Source organism: Podarcis pityusensis, assembly GCF_964106645.2.
Source record: "Podarcis pityusensis genome assembly, chromosome: 7".
Lineage (NCBI taxonomy): Eukaryota > Metazoa > Chordata > Lepidosauria > Squamata > Lacertidae > Podarcis > Podarcis pityusensis.
Genome location: NC_138031.1, coordinates 34720091 through 34742869, shown reverse-complemented (window position 1 = coordinate 34742869; position 22779 = coordinate 34720091). Strand labels below are relative to the sequence as shown.

The window sequence follows — 22779 nt, the reverse complement described above, 5'->3', positions numbered from 1 at the left end:
TCTTCAATGATAGTGATCAGATATATACCATTTTGGCTCCTGGAAAATTATAGTCAGCAAATCAGAAATCAGCCTTTGTGTTATGTACTCTTAGAAACTCAAAGAGCTCAGAAGTGACTTTGAGAGTGAATTTAAACAAAAACTGATTAGCTACCAATTGATAGAACTGAAATTACTATAAAAATGAAAGCTATCATATTCATGCTGTTGTAAATCCAAGAGTCAAAGATTATTCCTGCATTTTATTTTACTGCAATATCACACATAATCTTGGCCTAGGACATAGTAATAATCTTTGTCATAAAGTATCTGTACTACAGAATTTTGCAAGCTCTCTTTACATAGCATTTACCATTTCAATGTAAAAGGCCCCCTATTTAAATTGTAATCTGACATAATTATATTGAAAAGGTGTACTGGGTTTAAGACTAAGCATACATGCCTATACCTGAGTGTCATTGGAAGAGACTGATAACCTGTCATCAGGTAAAGATGGTGTATAAACAACAGAAATAGGTGTCCCTGGAATTCCATTTGCCTGGATGTTTTCACTGTCACTTCCATCTTCTGAAGTCCCCATTGGTCCATCAATCATAACCTTTTCAGCAGTTCTTTGTCCTACATCTACAGGATAAAAGAACCATGTAATAAAAAACATGATATTTAAAAGGAATTGATAAGAAGATGTATTAATATTATTGGTAGAATAAAATGTCAAATCTTTAATGTACATTGTCAAATACAAGACCAGAAGATTTTCAGCCTGACAACAGATAGCCTTGGTTCCATACTACTATATAAAATCAGTGTTAGAAAGACATTACATTTTCAACATTAAAAAAACACCTGGCTGAAAAAGTATCATGTTCACCAATACAAAGAACTACCAAGAGTTTAATGTTAGCACCTAAAAATTAAAACAAATGTTCAGCTTTGCTGACAGTAACTACAGGAAACTAGTTTAATGAGCTACCTAGAGCTAATGTGGGTTTTATAATATTAGTCTATTGAATTATGACCATAACACATACATTATTTGTTATGGCAGTCTATAATAAACTATTAATTTTTCAGCACTAAACAGGGCCAGAACCCCAAAATTTATAGCATTTTCTCAGCTCTGATCAAACATTTTATTAAACTGTCATAACTAATAAACATCTCATTAAGTTTCTCAGGAGAGAAAGAAAACCTGCTGTGAAGAGCTCATACAGAAGGAGTGAAAAAATATAGAAATAAGTTGTCAAATCCTGATAACTCAAACTAGGTCAACTCATTAGCTCAAGTATCACTTGAAATTTCCCTTTAACAGAAACACAACTGCCCCAAAACATTTTTCTGCTTGCCTTACTAATATGAGCACCAGTGCAGCTAAAAACAGGTGATGCTGTAGAAATAACTGAGATATGACTAAATTAAAGTGTCATTTGACTCTTCAATTTCCACTGAGTATATTTCTTTAATAAGCCAAAGTCCTATAACAGAGAGGTTTAAGGAATCAACAATGACTGGAAGACATATTTAGATACAAGACAAAATCTCTCAGGCTCAATTAAAACAGAATGATCTCAATGTAAGAAACCATGGTTTTATTAAACCAGATTTCATATCCTGATTTGTAAAGAGAGATTAAACCACAGTTTTCCAGTTTGTATGTAATAGGAAACTGTTATTTAAACAACCTTGCAAAGTATTCTACTACAGTGTCCTGGTTCACACATAAAGTTAAGTCAAACCATAGTTTAACATGAATGAGCAAATGTGTGGGCTCCTGGAGAGGAGATCAGGGTCATTTTATTCCTCCATGGTCAATTTGCTGCTGCACTGTGCTAAGTCATGGTTTGGCTCAAAGTGTTGTCTGTACCAAGGCTTACAGTGCAGCCCTACCAAACCACAAGCTATAAATTATAGGACAAATATTGGTTACCTTTCATGGTTTGTCTGGAGAAAGCAAATCCATGAGACTGGGAATGGACAATACATGATTTAGCTCATGATTTAGCACAGCCCAAAGGCAGAACAAGCGAGGAGAAGCAAAGCAGCTGAAATCTATTATCGATTCATCATTTGTTCTAGTTTGCTGTAGTGTTACATGTGAAACCAACCAGAGTATGAGAAACAGGAGAGCATGCACAGGTACACCACTTGTTCTCATTCTGATAAATCATAATAAGACTGATACTGTTTACATATGAACTAGACCTCAGTAATGCACAATATTTTAAGTGAAGGTCAAGTCTACATTATCATTTTACTTAAAGCCCAACTTCTTGCCCTACACACAAAGGAATTTTACCACTACTTCCGTCTACTAAGTTCCTGCAAGTCCCTTCTCAATTCAGCAATACACTTTAAAGGTAAGTATAGTACCTCCTACTACTATGTTCACCATTTCTTGGACTATACTTTGTACAATATCCTGTGCCGTTTCTTCATATTGATTGCTTTCTCCATCATATGGCCCTGTATCATTTTTAGACAGAGCTACAAAATAAAAACAGAAAATATTACTCAAAATATATCAGGATTCCATTCGAGTCAGTTTTATTACTTTATAAAGAAATAGCTCTTAAACAGAATTGATAGTTATTCGTTGCATTTATCTAATATGAGCTGATAGCAATTACCTAGAAAACAAGTAGAATGTGACTACAACATAGCTTTGTAAAGAATCAATAAACCTTATAACACCACCTGATAGCAATCTACATGTTACTTTAGCAAAATGAAAAAGTAGTAATTATTTCTCAAGACTTCATACCCTCTTTCACCCCACTATGACAAGAAAAAGACACCCATTATTACTTTCTGCTGCTGTTGCTTGGTCAGCTTCAGTCTGTTCATTTTCTGCACTGGAAATATCAGATCCATTTTCTGCTTCTGTGTCTTCTTGAAGGCTTTTGTCCACATCATTTGCATGATGGTCCAAGTCCCCTTCATGGTCCTGGGAGAGCTGATCAATAGTCTGCTCTGAAATATGTCTCAATTGAGGTGATTCAGGCTCATGATGGCTTAAGGGCGACTGCTGTAGATGGTGCTGCTGCCGATGTCTCTCTTTCTCCATTTGCTTGGCTTCTTGAAGCTATGAAACAAACAAACAAACAAACAAAGTATGAAAGAAAATCTCTTCTATCAGAACAACCATGCCTGCTCCTCTACACACCAGATAGTATGAAACGTTAATATCCATAAATTAAAAGATGCACAATTCAGGGCTTCTTTCAATTTTTCTGGTCCTCTGTCGTATTCTATACATGAAATTCGTACAAGCTAAATTGTGTGTCTTTCACTGGACTATTATTTCAAATTAAGCAACGTGGACATAGCTGGCAAATCAATCCAAGTGTTGCACAGGAATACTAGAATTTAAATATGCATTTGAAATCAATATCAATTTGAAATGCAAACATACTTACTGCTTGGTTTTCCATACGTGCAAATATAACATTCAGCATTTGTGTGAGAGTAGCCTTGGCTGTGGTTTGATTTATGAGATTTTTGCTTGCAAGATAGATATTGTAACATGTTCTTACAGCTTGCAGCACTGTCCCTTCGTGAATCTCTATGTGCTGAGAAGTTACTGCTGTGAGTAGAGCCTAAAAAAATTAAAATAAAGTTAGCAATTGAAAATACTGAGGTTCTCACCTCATTTAAACATGCTTAATGTGTACCCTGCTTTTTGAGTGTGCAGTTTTAAGATACAGTAGCAAATCCAGACTGCTGCCATGCCATCATCATATATATGAAGACCAGGACACACATGCTAAGTGCATTTAAAGAAGATGGATCTTATGCCAATGGCTCCTATAACCATTTAAATAGGACCTTTGTACACAAGGAAGCATGCACATATCATTTTCTCCTTACTGCTGCAATTAAGCAATGGTGTGATTGTGCATTTAATGATCTTATTCATTAAACATTTATCTCTGTCTTTCCATTGAATAAGGACAATGTACCTAGTTAATGGAAGAACTGAGTGCCTGAAATGTTAAATAGCATGTTTCAGGCAAACTGGAAAAATCCATGCCCAGAACAAGGAAGGAAAATTCAGTTTGTAAATCAAGGCACTGAACCTCCAACTCAACATTGCATAACTACTCAATATGCATTTCAGACATAAATTGTTCAAGAATAATTCTTATTTACTAACCCACTTTTAGCACTATTTCAGAGAGGCCACTATGTGGAATGAAAGCCTTCTTCCTGATGACACCTGGCTCCTGAGCACAGATTAGTTCCACAGTAAATCCCAAATACCCACTATCAACTTTATAAAGGTCTTTACAGTCTATGTGTGATGTTCCTCACTCTAAACATATAAGTGCTATAAATTTTAATTACAGCAACTACACGATGAGAGGGGAGGGAAAAGGATTCATGGAATTAATTCCCTCATATTCCAGCCAAATGACTGCTTAGTTGTAGCTGTCAATTCCAATCACCTTTCTGCTGGTCCAAACCTATTAGACAGGGCCCTGAAAAAGCAATTCTATTTCTGTTAACCGTAAAATGTTTTTGTGAAACTGATAAGCAACATTGAATGAATATTCTTGTCCAATTAAGGTACAAACTGATTAAACAAACTATTACATGTTTTCAGCTTCAGCTCTTGTTCAACATGCTTGAATTGCAGGTCACTGTCTTGGGCATAGAACTCATTTAAACAGCAAACTCTAATGAGAGCTAATGATCAGTTGACATCAGATTACCTTTATAATTTGTAGCTGAACCCCCTCGTCTGTCTGAGGACCTTGAAAGCAGCCACATATTGTTTCAATAATTCTATCAATCAATTTTTTCCCAGGCGCTGTACTATCTGGAGCACTGCCAGTTAAATGTCCATAAGCTATAAGTTTCTGGGGAGTAAAGCAAAAGTACTACTGAACAAGCCAGCTTAACACGTTATTATATTTTGTACCATGCAGGGTAATTCTCATTGACAGTAACATTGCAGAGTATTAGATTTCTTAAAATCCTGGGATACACTTGAGATGAGAGGGAAAACAGATCCAAGTGGGAACTAGCAAGACAGTGGTGCACTCCATCACCAGTGCAGTTTACAGTGACCGTCTTTTACTGTGGCATTTGAACTAGGGCAAGTAATGCAGTTACCACTGCATATAGTTTGTCTCCAAATGACAACCAGAAACTCTAGTTCATTATTTCAGTTTTATTAAAGCATAGTAGAAAAACTACTGTTGGCCCAAACAAAGAAGTAGGGAAGCACACTGGTGTGTAAAGGAAGGAGGAAACACGAGACGTCTATAGCACATTCCCCACGACTAAACAACAGATTAACCATGACATCTGAATCAGGCTAGTGAGCAGTCCAACTGTCTCCTAATAAAGATTCTTAGCAAGGCAATCTACCTTTAAAACCAACAATTTCTCTATGCTGAAATTTTATCAAACAACTTAAACCTCACTAGTTGTACTGTGTTAGCAATTAAAAATATAATTTAGGGAAACAACTATATTTCCTTCCTTTATAAAAGGAAACCACAAATTTAAGAAAAAAAGTTAATGGCATATAATTCAATACAGACCTGCAAACAATCCAATGACGTACTAACAATTCTTGGACACTTGGACTGGCATGCCAATTCAAATGGTAAGAAGTACTTGTCTGCCTCAATAAAGCTTGTTTTTGATTTCACAGGTGGAAGAGTGCTTGAACCAGCCTTTGCTTCTCCATGAGGAGGACTGAATAGAAAGATCCAATTAGAATGGCAGTTGAGTTAACAGCAAAACAATTTAATATGAATATAGACACATCTACAGTTGACCACCACTTATTTGATGTATGTTCAGTTTTTCTCTTTTAACAGTCAAAAATTCATCTTACCAATTAAAACTGAACCGAAATAAAGACAGAAATTAACAACAGTCTGCTATGAAGTCAAGACAAATGTAACAATTTGCAATGAGCACAGCAACAAGTTATGGATTTTAGCAGGCTTTCAAAGAAAATATGTATTAGTTGGAGTCAGCTAACAGATTGGCTGGTTGTGCATGCTGGTTTGGATGTGAAATAGATCTTGTGCATGTTGGTTTAGATGTGGAATAGGTTTTGTCCTCCATATGAATAACAGGCACCTCAACATGGTTAAAGGATAAAGTAAAGGGTTACATATAAATTGATGCTTCTTAAGAGCTAGGATTTAAAAAGATGTGTACCATCATTTACTTGTGCAGGAACATGTAACAGTATCCAGTTGGTTTTTCCCTCAATTCATTTGATCATGATCCAAGGCAATGATGTTTGCCCTCCAGTAAATTAGGACTAACCGCTTTTCAGTATTTAAGTAATGATTTCATGACAGGTAAGGTTGGATGTTGCACACAAAATCCAACTATCTGTTATTGAGTGAAGGCTTTTTCATCCCTCCTAAGAACAAACATATATATTGCAAGACTATTTCAGTACCTAACTTAGGATATCCATCCACCCAATTGTGCAATGAGACTTCCCCTCTCTCCTATAAACTCCATGAATTTCTAAATGCACTGTGGGGGTTTCCCAACCCTCTGGAGCACATGGGGGGGGGGCAGGAGGGAAGAAAAGACGGAGAAGTTCACATGACGTTGGATGTAAGCTTTCATGCTTTTTCTACAATTTTGGGGTGAAATTTATCAATTCCATATTAAGGTGACACCCCACTCCCTCATTAGCAACTTCAATTTATGGATTTGAAGCACTTTTTTCAATATTAGTAGGAGTGTAGTTCCTTTCTATGGTAACAGACTTGTGACATGGTATTTACAAATACCATGGCATTTGTAGTATTGTAAATACTGCTATAGCATGTGTCTTCACTCTGTTCCTGTACATACTGTTCTTTAACAAGCTTGGAAAGAGAGGCTATATATTAACACTGCTATCATTTTACAGTAAGGAATACCTATATGCGTTGGAACGTATCCTGTTTAGTTTTCTAACTACATATTTCACTGTTATACCTGTTAGATTGTAGCTACCTATCCTCACCTCCTTCAAGATCATCATTATATACTGCCTCTGGACCACTGCTAGGAGGCATTTTGGTTCAGTTTATACATCCTGTGTGTTTATATTGAATGTTACTTTGCGATTTAAGAATTGTTTCCTTAATTGCTATGCTTGTTGACATTTGGTTAAGGATTTCATTTTGTACCTTCAGCTTTAGAATCTTGTGACATGAGTATCTTTTTAGTTCTTTGCCGTTTCCCTTTATATGTGCTCCTTTACCATGTTTCATTTGCAGGGGATTGGGAAGACTGTTTTATAGACTTGAAATTAAATTTTTGGTCCAATCTCCATCTGAAAAGTAACAATTTTGTTTAGGGCTGGCTTGCTTGCTTTTTAAAATCTGAAAGAGCTACAATGTTCCCTTCATACTAGGTGCCTATAGGGAGGTCCTGTGTCAGAAGGACAAATGTGATGAGACCAAGTTTTACATCTCAAGACTCTTCTGAAGCCATGAAATGTCTAACAAAGCATGAAAAACCTGTTTCTCACAAAGGATGCTAATACTCTTAATTATTCTTAACAACATGCTGACATACTTTACACGTTTTCCAAGTGTAAACTGAAGTCAGAGTGATTAGCAAGAAAGTGCTCTAAAAATTAATTTGTACGCTACAAGTAAAAGTTTTTAATTTCTTCAAGTTACAGCAAGTATGCAGTGAACCTCATACGCTCTAGGCATGGTAACTTAGTGACAAAACATATACAGTGGTACCTTGGTTTAAGAACAGTCCGGTTTAAGAACTATTTGGTTTACAAACTCCGCTAAACCGGAAATAGTGTCCTGGTTTGAGAACTTTATCTCGGTCTAAGAACGGGATCCGAACGGTGGAAGAGCACCGGCGGCGGGAGGCCTCATATGGGAAAGTGAACCTCTGTTTAAGAACAGTTTCGGTTTAAGAACGGACTTCCGGAATGGATTAAGTTCGTAAACCAAGGTACCGTTGTAGTTCATAAAGCTCCCCCCCCCAAATAAAAAGGTACAATGACAACTGACTTCACCTCTGTACAAATGATGCTGAATGTATTTTCATTAATCATGATTAATAAAGAAAAAAGTACCTTTGTTTTCCAGTTTCTGCTTTTATTTCCTCTGGAGAAAAAAAGGAAATAAAAACCTGTTTTACAAACATTACAGCAACACTAACAAAAATAAACTAACATTAAATTACATTAAACTAAAATTTATTATAAACATTTATAAATATCGTTCTACATTTCCAGTGCTGCTCAACTGCCAAAGAACACATTAGGATTACATTACTATATACACACATGCATATACCAGAGTATGATTCAGCCCACTTTAATCACAATTTAAAATTAAATCATGAATATGTCTCAAGATAAACTGAAAAAGAATGTCTTCCTGCTTACAAGCAAGCATCAAATGTAGACTGAACCCTGAAAACCCATAAACATTCATGGACAAGATGTAAAACAATTTGTATTATGTGCTTTTTAAAGAAAAAAATCCTTAAGAAATCTTGTTCAGAAGGTAAATAAGTAGGCAAGACTTCTCTCCCAACCCTCCAGGCACAAGTGTTTTCCAGTCTGAAATTAAGTAATTTATACTGCACTACAAAACAACATTACTGAAGATTCTGGACAAATATACACACATGTTTATAAACACACCCCATACAGATCTCACCATTGCCATAAGCAGACATTATACTGGGAAGTTTGAAGTAATTTTAATCTATTCACAACAGGCTAGCTAGAAAATATATTCACAATAGAACATTTATTCATAACAGGCTTGAACATCGGTTTATTGCCAATTTCATTGGAATTATAACTGAATTTTATGTAGACTTCCTAGATTATAATAGGAAAAAAAACCCCCACTGTGCCACCAAAATAGCTGTTCAAATTGCCAAATATTTCTATTTTTCATAAATATATACTTTTATAAATATATATACTTCAGGCCTGGGGCAAACTGCAGCTCTTCAGAGTTCTTCTCTATCTTGCCCTTGGGATTTTCCCCAGGCCACACCTCTCACCAGACCTTTTTCATACCATTGAGTGTTTTCGCCTGGCTGGTATGTGTCCCTGAACCTTGGGTAACGCCTGATGGTTGTCTGGATGAAGGATAGATAGTGGTGAGTGTGTGCAAAAATTAGCCTGCTGTACATTGGTAAAATTCACTTTCGGTCCTTTGCTCATTTTATTTCTGGCCCCACCCATCAATGGCAAGCAGTCCCTGGAATGCTGCCCAGGTGAGAACGCAAACCCTCTATCTGAGAAAGCTTCCTCACTCCTGTTTTATGCCAAATAAGTTATGCTTTATCTCAGGCATGTCCAAAGTCCGTTGCGGGGGCCTAATCCGGCCTGCTGGTTGGTTTAATCCTGCCCCTGTAGCTGTTTATTTCCTGGGGTAAAACCTGAAAAAACCTCAACAACTTCAATCCTAAAAAAAGGTCAGCAACTTTGGTTGGCCCTCACAGCCCTTCACTTCATCAAATCTGGCCCTCCTTGAAAAAAGTTGGGACACCACTGCTTTATCTGCTCAAATGCAAAATTTGCAAATAATCCTTCCTGTGGGATCCTGTGGGATCCAGACATGCCCTTTCACAAATGGAAGAGTTCCTTCTGTTTATGAAAAGTGCTCTGATCCAGCTGAGGTTCCCACTCAAGGAAGGGGCTGAGAATTTTTAGCTGATTTTTTCCTCCCTCTGTAGACCCCCAATTCACCACGCCTTCTGTTCCAGAAGGCCCAATAACCATCTAAAAAACCTTTCAGAGGGCATAGGGGTAGGAGGGTTCAGCAAATATTACCACTCCCTTTCTCCTGCAGGACATTCCACGAGCAGAATTATGCTTGTGGGAAGTCTCTGGATTAAACCTCCTATCAAATCAACCCTTTTGTTTTTAAAGAACCCTAGAGATTCAGTCCTCTTTGTACTTTATACACAGACAGCCCAAAATTCTAGCAGTAGTATGGTTTATATAAACCATTTTAAAATGCAATTCTCAAAGCACAAAGATCCTCTACTCTAAAAATATTCCAAGTTTCAGAATTTACTTTCAGAATTCCCCCCATTTCCAAAGATGGAACATCAGCTATGTCATTTTTACTGTTAATTTCATGCTCAGGAGCATTATACGATTAACTGCCAAGGGACTGCAGATGGAGAACACAATAAGACAAAGGCCCAGATTTGTTCTTCAATTAAATGTCAAATTTCTTAGATCTTTAATAAGCTTCCATCACAAAAACCAATCATACTTTATGGCCTGGTTCACCTGATGGAAATGATGACAGTGATGTAAATGAATGTGACACAGAATAAATCCTTTCAAAACTACAGTCAAACATAGTTTAAAAAGTCAGCCATATCAAAGCTTGTTAACTGGAACTCCTGGACAGATTGCAGGGACTCTAGCCTAGCGAGCTACTTAGGACTATGAGCACCCCAACATTAGAAATTTCTCTGAGAATGAACGGAAGAGAATAGTAGTCTATAGCAGTGGCCCTTGCAATTGGCAGGTGCCATTTAGCCTCAGGATTAGCCACCCTGGTATAGATACTAGAAGCCTGATATTCTGCCCTTGTCTAGCCAAAGAGAGCAGTATTTTGTGTGCCTGTGCCATTTCAAGCCATAGCTCAACTCATAGGAGAACGGAGTATTCATCCACAGCCCACTTTTACATGGAGCAACAATCCAGCAACAGTCATTTTGAGAAGAAATTATGAGCTCTTCATACATGCTGATCAATAGCTTGCCACATCTACGTTTTATCATCATTTCTGCAAGGACGTTGAACAGATCAGTTATTTTCATCAGTTCTCAAGAAGGTCTGGCAGCTGGTGGGCAGCTGTGGGCAAGGGTGCCACAGTGTATTTCTCACTTGTGTCTCTCTTCTCTTACATTCTATTATTCACATGGGGTGGTAATATTCAGCTATGCTTTACTCAGAATAGACACACTGATATAAACTGACTGAACTTCATCATGTTTATTCATTTCAATGGGTTTACTCTGACTAAAACGTAGTTGAATACCACTCATAGACTTTGTGTTGCATGGAATCAAATAATTTGACAGGAAATTAAATCCAGCATACTTAAGAAATTTTGAATACACTGACCAAGGTAAATTAATCAACTAATGTCAGGAAAAATGTTTATCTGTTTATGCAAAAACAGAGGCACATAAGCTAGGCCAGACTTCATACCAGATAACAACCAGCTATGCTTTTTCTGTTTGAAGTAGTATTCAAGATCTCCCATTTGCAACTAGTAATCAACTAGCAACAAGTCTTCAGATGGATTTAGGTCACACTTCAAAGTAGCACTCCATTCCTTTTGTAAGAATGCAGCTCCCCCCACCATTGTTCAAGAACCAAAAGTACAGTCCTTTGAGATCAGACTGACCATTTCTTCAGCTAGTCAAAATATTTCATTTGCCAAAACTTCCTTAACTATAACAGTCCAACATCACAGTCAAATGTGTTTATCTTTACCATGTTTTTTGCATTGTGAAATTCTTTGTGAACTAGTGGCTCTTCAGCGTCTTTTAGAAAGGGATTGCTCAACTCTTCAAATGGAGCCAACACTGTCTTCACATCAATGTGGAAATGGCTGCATGAGTACACTCCAAAATACCTGATTTTAATCCAAACTTATTCAGAATTCTAGAGATCCCAGCCCCAGTCTTAACAGTGGCATTCATCTGCATGTGAGGAAGACTGAAGAGAATCAATGAGAATGAATGGCAGTGTGTTTGAAAAAACAAAGAAGTCCTTGCAGAACTACTGCAGACTTCTGGATTCTCTGTGCTCAGACACATCATGGCATAAACTTGGCAGTGACACATCAACCATAAAGCATAACCATGTGATAATCAACCATGTGATAATTCCAGCAATGCAGGGGGTTGGGCTAGACGACCCTTGTAGTCCCATCCAACTCTATATGTTCCAACTCTATGGTTGGAAAATACCTTGAAATTTTGACAGGAACACATAATATTACCTCATAATACTAGACAAATTCAAAGATGACAAGGTCATCAATGCCTACTAGTCATGATGACTGTGTTTTATCTGAGGCAATATGTCTCTGAATACTAGTTGCTTGGCATCACAAATGGAGACAGCACTGTTGCACTCAGATCCTGCTTGTGGGCTTCCAATAGGCATCTAGTTGCCCACTGGCAAGACCAGGATGCTGGACTAAATGGACCTTTGGCTTCACAGTGGAACCTCGGGTTATGTTCCTCCTTACAAATGCTTCAGGTAACAAGCTCCGCTAACCAAGAAGTAGGTGCTCCTGGTTGCAAACTTTAGAATCATAGAATCATAGAGTTGGAAGAGACCACAAGGGCCATCGAGTCCAACCCCCTGCCAAGCAGGAAACACCATCAGAGCACTCCTGACATATGGTTGTCAAGCCTCTGCTTAAAGACCTCCAAAGAAGGAGACTCCACCACACTCCTTGGCAGCAAATTCCACTGTCGAACAGCTCTTACTGTCAGGAAGTTCTTCCTAATGTTTAGGTGGAATCTTCTTTCTTGTAGTTTGGATCCATTGCTCCGTGTCCGCTTCTCTGGAGCAGCAGAAAACAACCTTTCTCCCTCCTCTATGTGACATCCTTTTATATATTTGAACATGGCTATCATATCACCCCTTAACCTCCTCTTCTCCAGGCTAAACATGCCCAGCTCCCTTAGCCGTTCCTCATAAGGCATCGTTTCCAGGCCTTTGACCATTTTGGTTGCCCTCCTCTGGACACGTTCCAGTTTGTCAGTGTCCTTCTTGAACTGTGGTGCCCAGAACTGGACACAGTACTCCAGGTGAGGTCTGACCAGAACTTTGCCCCAAGATGCGAGCGGAAGTCGCGCTCCAGTGGCGCGGCGGCAGTGGGAGGCCCCATTAGTGAAAGCATGCCTCAGGTTAAGAACAGTTTCATGTTAAGAACGGACCTCCGGAACAAATTAAGTTTGTAACTGGAAGTACCACTGTATCCAGCAAGGCTTTTCTTATGCTCTTATGTTCCTCATCACGAATAAACAAACTTTGACTGAGCTTGCTAGTCAACCCAAATTTTGTTGCCAGTATCTCCCTCCAAGGAGTAGGATCTTGGCCCTGATGTACATCTCTGAAACACAGCATGAGGTTAGAAGAAAGTATCTTGCTCCTCACTCCAGTTTTAAACTCAGAGCTGAGAAATGGAGGAACAAAACAATCCTTCAAACAACACAGCACAGGATGGGGGCAGAGGTTTGCTCTGCCTTGGCATCTGGTAAGTGCTCCAAAGTGCATGTCAAGCACAAAGGCAAACCCATATTTCAGCGAAGAAAGAGGGGGGAAATGCATACAATACTAGTTTGAAGACACTCGGCTTAGGTCATTAAATCCAACTCTTCATTTAGCTTTAGTTTGTTCTATATTCCAGATTTGGGGGGGGGGGGGGGTCAGATCGTACAGATTACTTCAGTATACCCACTCGCTGGCAGCGAGATACAACTAAACTGCTTATTCCTGTTTAATTTCAGGAAAATAGAAGCATTTAATTGCAAAAATAATCTGCTGCTGAAAATTAAATGTGAAGTAGAATAAAAAAGATGCAGGCTAAACTCACTTTGACTAACTCCAGTAATCTGACATAGCATTATGCACTTCACCTTCAGTATTAGAAACTGAGATATGAAAGCTAGGAGCTAAATGGCACTTTAAACCTAGGTTATGGGCACAACAACAGAATGTCTAGGTGTGCTTTCCTTCCACTCTGCAGTTTTAATCTGAAATCTTAGGTGCAGCACTGCACCCAGAGCTCAGAAACAGCTTGCAGTAATGAAATTCCCTGTTGCAAAATGCATGTAGAACAATGGGAGTTTCAAATATTTTTCACCTTTTCACGTGAAGCCTTTTAAAAATGACATTGGTTCACTTAAGATTCTGGAAATCCTCTTATGCCTCATGTCACTTCCTGTGGCTTTATAATGATAACTTTCTATTTTAAAGTACTCTTCCTACTGTAGTTTAAGAATATATCTAGATATAAAACAGAATGCCCAGAATGATTCAGAGTTTTGACGGAAACCTATGAGCTCACATGCGTTAGGAACTTGGTGTTTAACAATAATATCTGTTATAATAGATCAGATTAAAGGTAATGGTAAGGTAAAGGACCCCTGGACGGTTAAGTCCAAAGGTGACTATGAGGCTCATCTCGCTTTTCAGGCCAAGGGAGCTGGCGTTTGTCCACAGACAGCTTTCCGGGTCATGAGGCCAGCATGACTAAACCACTTCTGGCGCAACGGAACACCATGATGGAAACCAGAGTGCATGGAAACGCCATTTACCTTTCCACTACAGAAGTACCTATTTATCTATTTGCACTGGCGTGCTTTCAAAATGCTAGGTTGGCAGAAGCTGGGACAGAGCAATGGGAGCTCACCCCATTGTGGGGATTCAAACCACCAACCTTCCGATCAGCAAGCCCAAGAGGCTCAGTATAGTTTGGACCACAGCGCCACCTACTCACCACAATAAATAAGATTACACCTGTCCTAAAGGATCTACACTGGCTGTCTTGTTGCTACTGAGCTCAATTTAAGGTGTTGACTTGATCCATAAAGTCCTACGTGGTCTAGAAACCAAGTATCTTCAGGACCACAACCACAATTTCCAGCCAGCCTGTGCCTTAAATTCTTCAGGAGAGACCACTTCATAATTCTGCTGATATCCAGAGTTAGAGGGACAGTGGCAAAGAGCCATGTTTCTTACGGCACCACACATGTGGAATTCCTTTCCCACAGAGCTTCAGTTGCACTCAACATAATTTCCATTTAGATGGTTAGCTCAAGATGTGTTTGTTTTCTCAGGTACATGAAACGGGTTGAGAACTGGAATGCCACTGCATTTTCTAATTTTGATTCTTTTCTACTTCACTTTTGGAATATATGTGTTTTATATTGTTGGTTATATGGGTTTTTGTATAGATTTGTATATGTAATATATTGTTATGTACCATCCTGGGAAACTTTGCACTGACAGACAGAATTTAAATTAAATTAAATTAAATTATTATTATTACAACAAAAAGACATGTGGTTCGATTAGTGTATTTATTTTTATTTAGGCTTGATGGACTTGTTTGCAACTAATAATAGCTTTTAAGCTCCCATTCAGAATTATTTAACAAAGCATTTCTTCCTTTGTGCAATATCAACCAATTCATGCAGAGTACTGCCCAATTATATATTGGCGGCTGAATTTTATGGCACTGGAAGTGATATTTACGGTCCTAACAGGAAATTCATGAAATTCATATCAGTGGCATTGATACTCTTGCACTGCAGGAGACTGGAATAGATGACCCTCAGGGTCTCTTCCAATTCTACAATGTCATCCTCACACATTGATTATCAGACCTCCCGACAACATTTGTGGAACCAAAAGAGACTACAGAAGCAGCAAGAAGGCCAAAGTTGAGCAGCCTTCCAGCAAAACACACAGAGTATTGAATTAACAGGCAAAAAGCTAATTTACATAAAATTACAGCACGCAGAGCATTTTACCCTCTGTGTGCCATATATTCAAGCCTATGCAAGGAGCTTTCTGAGCCTGATTCACTTAACCAGACAAACTCTTTCCCCATCATGTTTTATGGATTCTCAAAGAGGTGGTCTAGCTTTCAAATAGCTTGAATTTATGGACTGCATTCAGTGGCTATAGTACAACAACTGCTTATGCTGCAGGCAGGTAAGCACCAAAGATACAACAGGCATGTCATGACTTGTCATGAACATTCTTTGTAGTTCAATACTGCATTCTCATGGGTTCTCAAGGTTTCAATGATGCAGCTCAACACTAGGATCTTAAGTGTAAGAGTATGAGGATTACCCCAAATAAGTGTTTTCCATAGCATATGTGTTCTATATATGGGAAGGGAGAAACCATGCAGCAAAACACAATTTTTCCATAATTATTCTCCAGGAAGTAATATTACAGTGTGAGAAGGAGTATTACAGTGTGATAAAGAACAAGTTTTACAACAAAGGCCATAGGATAAAAATGGTCAAACCTGCTGTGCAGGAAAGACAACTAGAGAAATAACCTGATGTAAACAGACACTGAGCTAACCACAAAGAACAATGTCATTTGTTGTGCAAAGAATAGGGCCAGAAAGTTAGGCTAAAGTGCATTTCTTTATTGTTATTTTAGAATTGGGACCAAGCAAACGTTTCCCCAAAGTTAAGAGCACTGACCTGGACACAAAGCACCATGCAGAACGTAAGGATTTTTCAGCCCCTTGCCCTCCATGAAAAACCATTTCTGTGGGTTAGGAGAACGGTGACTAAAAGGCATAGTAGGCTGTGGGGTTAGGGAATCAGTGGAAACTCTTCCCCTCATAAATGGAGCACTTTGGATCTAAGCCTGTGGCATTTACTTTGCAATTCAGAAAACTGTCAAAGAAGAGAAATGTCATGTCTAACCTTTATCTGCAATACACAGCATCTCTTCAATCCCTAACGTTAATATCAAAGGCAACCTTGCAAGGTTTCCAGGAGTGGTCATCCTTCTCCTGCCCTACTCCACTAATTACTTTTTCTTCTGCCACCCATAATACAGAGCTTTTCTCTACCTCCTGACCCCAAGAAGAGAAAGGAACCCCTACAGTATTATGTTTCCCAAGCTGAGCCCTGGACTATGGCGGCTTCCAGTAGCCACAGATTGTTGAGTATCAGTTAGAAAAGCAGACTTGAAAATGAGATGGTGGTTGAATGAAAGGACGTTGTGGCTGGTTGGCTAGAACCCTGAACAAGAGTACTCCAGTTAGGAAAGAATATCCTGAAACATTTTGCTGAAGTACCCCATAGTCTTTACTGATGGTAGCAAAGAGTATGCTGTAGATTCGTGAAAACTTCCAGAAAACTCACTGTTTTCGCTTCTATCTAGTCACAGTAACTTATTATTCTATCTGCATTTCTTTTCCCATCCAGGCAGCTCCTACTACAACACCTATGCAGCAGCACAAGTCAACCTTAGGTCCAGTTCTCACTGAGGTAGTAAATCTGTTTGAACTGAACCACTGCACATTGTAGTGCAGCCTAAATACAGAAAACTAGCACCTCAATGAGACTAGGCTTTGCATGCTAAATTTCATTTCTGAAGGACAAGCATGAGGAAAAGTAAAGGATAAAAAGAGCCAAAAGAAAGCTAGTATGTGAAAATACACACACTGTACACCAGGGGTCAGCAAACTTTTTCAGCGAGGGGCTGGTCCAATGTCCTTCAGACCTTGTGGGGGGCCAGACTATATTTTGAAGAAAAAAAATGAATGAATTCCTATGCCCCACAAATAACCCAGAGATGCATTTTAAACAAAAAGTCACGTTCTATTCATGTAAAAACATGCTGATTCCCGGACTGTCCGCAGGCCGGATTTAGAAGGGGATTGGGCTGCATCCGGCCCCCGGGCCTTAGTTTGCCTACCCATGCACCATGGGGCCATGCTTCGTGTACCTATCTCCTCCCAAATCCAACACTTTGCTAATTCAGAAGGAAAAAGGAAACTACCTTTCTCACCTTACTTACAGAATAGCTTGGAACTTTCAACTCCAACCTGCTCTGTGGACCATAGCAGTTCTGTGATGTGACATGGGAGATATATCCCATACAGGACTCTCTTGATCAAAGCAGCTGCTACTGCCAACATTTGGCAAGATGGGTCTTGGAAGCAAGCCCTCCCAGCCCACCAACTAACTGAATGCCTTATTCAGTTGCGGAAACATTCCTGTAAATGTGTCAAAAGAAGAAATTCACCCAACAATGCTTTGATCCCAGCAAATTCATTGTGAGAATTCCAAATTGAGGAAGTCAAGTTAAATGTCTATCAGCAAATCTTTGATCCAATGCCTCTATGACTATCCCGCCCGCCCCATGCAACCCACAGTGATAATAAAACGGAATTGCTGAAAAGGATTTTCTCTCTGTGTATATGCAATTCTGAAATGATATGTCAGAACTCTTGTGGAAAGGTTAATGAAATGCCAGCAGCAGGCATTGGAGAAAATAATGGCAAAAGGCAGGTCCCTTGTGGGAAGCTCTCATGGGAACTAGTAAGAGTACAAAACATGGCACTGTGCTTATTCCCAATGGAGCCCAATAAACAGTACAAGGAATCAATAGGCCTAAAAAGATTAGTGCAAAACTCAGGTGCTTCCTCAGCTACCGGTACTCAGAATACACAAAATAACCTTCCAGGGTAAGATATTATTCAAGGTTTTAACTACATCTTCCTAAGATTTCAGCTCCACCACCCACCCCACAACTAAAACCAGCCTGGATAGGCTGATGGAGCAGAAGGGTAGGTAGGAAGGAGGTGCCTAGTGCTTCCTCTTCTTGGCATTGATTTTTCTGTTCATTATCACCATCTTTAAGCTGCCCTGCTATTTGTGGGGCACTGGATATGTGACATTTTTCTGAGCAGATAAGGAGGAAGCAGATACGATTTGGAGAGATTTGAAGCCTGGATCTCACAGACCTGGGGCTTGATATTCATGGACAAACCACCTTACTATGTGAACATTGTACAGGAAGTAAGAGTTTGGCTTGGTTTTATTCAATATGCACAGTATGAACACAGCTTTCACCTACCAAGAGCACATGCAACAAGTATGGGATGACACTTTCAATACATTACTTTACTGATGCTTGTGAAAACCTAGAGCTAGAATGAAGCTATTTCTTACTTAGAGACAAATCCAATAAGGATGGATGGGGGGGAATTTTACTTCTTGTAGTTATTATGTAATTCTGTTTAAGTTTGATAAATCAAAAAAATACACTTTTTAAAAAGATAGTTTTCCCCCACAACAACACGTGGCAGAGGAATTCTCAGTTCAATATTGTCAGAATATTAAGGATAAATAATTCAACCATGCCTTCCACCAACACTACACATGCTTACTCAGAAGGAAGTTCTTAGTAGACATCCAATGGATCCATCAGTATCCCTGCCCATATATATGTCAGTTTGCATTTCTTAGTAATGCCATTCAAGTATTTATAAACTTTTAATGTTGATATCCCCCCTCTCCTCTAACATGAATAGAGATTTAATCAATAATGGTACAGAAAAAAGTAGCATGGAAGTTTGCACTGAAGTCCTGAAATCAGAGTCTTCACACAAGAGCAAAAGGCTAATGTGTAGCTTTTAGTCCCAACTTCTAAATGAAGATTTACCAATAGGTAAAGGGAGCCTTGAAGACTGATTGTGGGAAGTGGTGTAGGAGCCAATGCAAAATGAGGTGGTTTCAGGTTAAGCAGCCAGACCAACTGCTGGGTCCCAAAGTCCAAATTCGATTAGTCAGAACTGGTACTCAGAATTGTGCAGACCAGCCAGCCATAATAAACCTGCAAGCCATAGAAGCATGTTTCTACATGACAATATTCTTTTAAGTAATTTTGCATTGTTATAAACAATATTTAACTGCCTTGATTGCTGTGCTCGAAAGGCAATATATTTTTAAATAAAACAAAATCTCAAGAATCAATAAATCATCTAGACTATGAACTTTCAAGTCCCATAGGTAAAAACTTTTAAAACGTTACTAGGCTTGATTGAGCTAAGGATTTTTGTTTAAACAGAGAAATTTACATAAACACATAACTCTGCCTCATATTAAAATCAACTGAACTTCAGCATGAGGCTTTTTGTGACCATTGTTTCAAAGCTTCAGCTCTCATTTTGCGAAAGGGATGAGGTATCTCATAACCACCATATGGAAAAAGAGCAATTCCTTCTACATTAGTGAGATACTAGAAAGTAAAAGGAACCTGTTACAGTAACACAGAGAAGATAGCTGTCAATATAGCTGAATGTCCAATTTCAAAATAAATGAAAATCTACAAATATCAAAATCAACCTATACAACATAATTCTATACAATTTAACTCAAGTAAATGAATTCAATGGGACTTACTCTTAGGTAATTGTGCAAAGAACCACAGCTTTAGTAACTAGTTTTCTCTGAGGCCAAGTGAAATCATGAATGTTACATTCATAAACATTTACGAGTTCAGTCATCTTCCTAATGGAAACTTATCTTTCATTACATCAGCTATCACAAAAACTCATTTCTATTCCATCTTTGAACACTGAGCACTGCAGCAAATAGCGTTCTATCTCTGCAATGGATTCAAATTATGAGCCAAAACACACTGAGTACCAGTATTAGAAACTGAGATATGAAAGCTAAGAGCTAAATGGCACCTTAAACCTTGGTTATGGGCACAACAACAAAATGTCTAGGCACACTTTTTAAATAACAAGAATACAAAGTTGAAAATGAATGAACTGCAGCTAAAATACTATGTCCATTTTTCAGAGAGTCTAATCCTTCTCGTGCCCACCTCCCTAATATTCTTAACAGGGTCTCTACTCCAGTCTTCAGAGAGTAGCTGGAAGTGGGGAGGCAGGAAAAGGTTCTCATTTCCTTCCACTTTGCAGTTTTAGTCTGAAATCTTAGGTGCAGTACTGCACCCAGAGCTCAGAAACTACTGGTGCTAATGAAATTCCCTGTTGCAAAATGCACCTAGAACAATGGGAATTTTGAACACTGCCGAGTACATTATGTAAATTACAAATTTTGAAGAGATTTTTGAATGTGTGTCACAAATTTCAAATATTGGTGCTCAGCTGCGAAGAAAAGCTTCTTCTGCCCCTTGGTACTTATTATTTTGCTTTGTTATTATTAATGAAAAAAACTAGATAGAAAAGCTCATCTAGTTCAGCCTCCTGTTCTCCCAGTGGTCATCCAGATACCTATGGGAAGCCTGCAAACAGAACCCAAGCACTACATCACTCTCCCCTCTTGCACTCACCAGCAAATGATATTCAGAAGCACATCGGCTCTGATACCAGAAATAGAAAAAAGGCTTCATGACTAGTAGCCACTGATACCATTAATTTGTATAAACCCCTTTTAAAATCATCCAACTTGGTGCTGATTCTTGGTGCCATACTGAGATGGTGAATTCCATAGTTAACTATGGGCTGCGTGGTGTAGTTCTTCCTTTTGTTTGTCCTGAATCCTCTAGTGTCACTGGATGGCCCTGGCTTTCTCTCTATCCAACTTTCTCTACGCACTGCATTATGTCCCCCTTTGCTTGCCTTTTTCTAACTGAACTAATAAGCCACAAATGTTGTAACTTTTCCCCAAAGGGGAGACCACTTGGGATTTGTTATCCAGTACATAAGAGATCAGGATAGGTGACAAGCTGAAGCTGCCAAGCAGGAGTCTTCAAATTCAGCTGACAGTTCCCCTCCTCCTGAGTAGAAACCTATTTTGTGATTGAAACAACCACCTCCATGCATTCTAAGCAGGACTTTGTATGGGAGTAAGGTACATTTTGGTATTGTTAAGGGAAAGAAGTACTAAATTTGCTTTATTTAGATGGGCACTATGCTTGCATGACAATTGGGGGGGGTGCCACTATAAAGCAGGCAGCAAGTCAAAATTATTATTTTTATGTTCACCATATTGGTGGACTCCAGGCTATCCCCTTCATTCCAAGAATTGGTGTTCACCCAAAATATATGCCTGGCTTTAAAGTGGAACAACGACAAAAGAGACTAATGAATGCAATTGACCCTGGAACACTACAGACTTTCAATCAGCTGACATTTTGAAATCAAGAGGAAGTCTGCTACTGCTCAACTTGATTTAATGATGTTGATAAAACAAAACCTGTGTGAAACCCTATGTACAGGGAATCAGATTAACAAAAGAGAAGTCTTCCCAAGCTTTACCACCTAGGTAGTATCTCATGGCCCTATTTGCCAGAACAGATCAAACTCCTTGAAAGCTCACAGCTTCAAATTACAATACAGCAAGAGCATCTTTGAAGTAGGTTGATAGAAATTATTAGCCCATAATTTTTTACTAGTGTGACTGCAAAAGGCAGCCTTGCAAAACAAGTGTCTCTGAGGCTTCTTTATATATCCTGCTTCAGATATCCACCCAGCGCCTATGTAGTGCTGTGTTTGCATTGTAGAAGTCATCAATTTCAGTGTACTCTTTCTCCTGTCATTCTCACATCCATTTTAAGTTCCAAAGTGCAGGATGGTATACAGCTGTCATAGCATTGTGCTGCACTTCTCAAGCTGAATATTAGCAACAATGCTATTGCAGTTGCCAACCTCTGCTCATCCTCCTTTTGCTTCATTGCCAGGGATGGGGAAGGGGGGAAGGGAGTGAAAGGAGGAGGCAGTATGTGTGACCACGTGGAGATCTCTGGGTGCCAGGCTGGCGACAGACATCTCCATCTGGTTGCCCCCTCCAGCTTCCTTAAGCCGATAAGCTTATTCGCTGCATTTATATCCCACCCTTTTCTTCCAGGAGTGCATGTTCATCCCCTCATTCTCAGTTAATCCCTACAAGGACCCTGTGAGGTAGTTTAAGAGGCTGTGACTTGCCCAAGGTTCCCCAGTGAGCTTCATGACTGAGTGGGGATTTGAACCCTAATATCCCAAGTCCTAGCACAACACTCTAACCACTACACCACACTGGCTTCCTAGAGTACTTCTGCTCTGGGGCAGCTATACAAATTAGTAGGTAAATAAATAAGGGGAAAGCAAAATGTGTTTTATATACCGGTACAAAATAGTTTCGCTAACTGTTTTTGCAAATGCAATTTGTATTAGAACTTTGAATTTCTGCCAAGGTCTTTGGCTATAAGCAGTAAAAGTTTGACCTCGCCCATCAGGAGTAACAGATCAATATAAAATCAGAGAACTGTAGAGTGGG

At 39.0% G+C, this 22779-nt stretch overlaps 1 protein-coding gene across 2 annotated transcripts in view; it reads right to left on the bottom strand.

Moving 5' to 3' along the window:
* Positions 1-22779, bottom strand: part of ARFGEF1 (ARF guanine nucleotide exchange factor 1) — a 66271-nt gene that overhangs the window by 35705 nt on the left and 7787 nt on the right. For both annotated transcript variants that reach the window (XM_081013255.1, XM_081013256.1), the window contains exons 2-8: positions 8072-8102; positions 5550-5706; positions 4713-4859; positions 3417-3596; positions 2806-3082; positions 2371-2484; positions 449-624 (exon numbers count right to left, since the gene is read on the bottom strand). In XM_081013255.1, the coding sequence (XP_080869381.1) occupies positions 449-624; positions 2371-2484; positions 2806-3082; positions 3417-3596; positions 4713-4859; positions 5550-5706; positions 8072-8102 (1082 nt within the window). The remainder of the gene's footprint in view (positions 1-448; positions 625-2370; positions 2485-2805; positions 3083-3416; positions 3597-4712; positions 4860-5549; positions 5707-8071; positions 8103-22779) is intronic.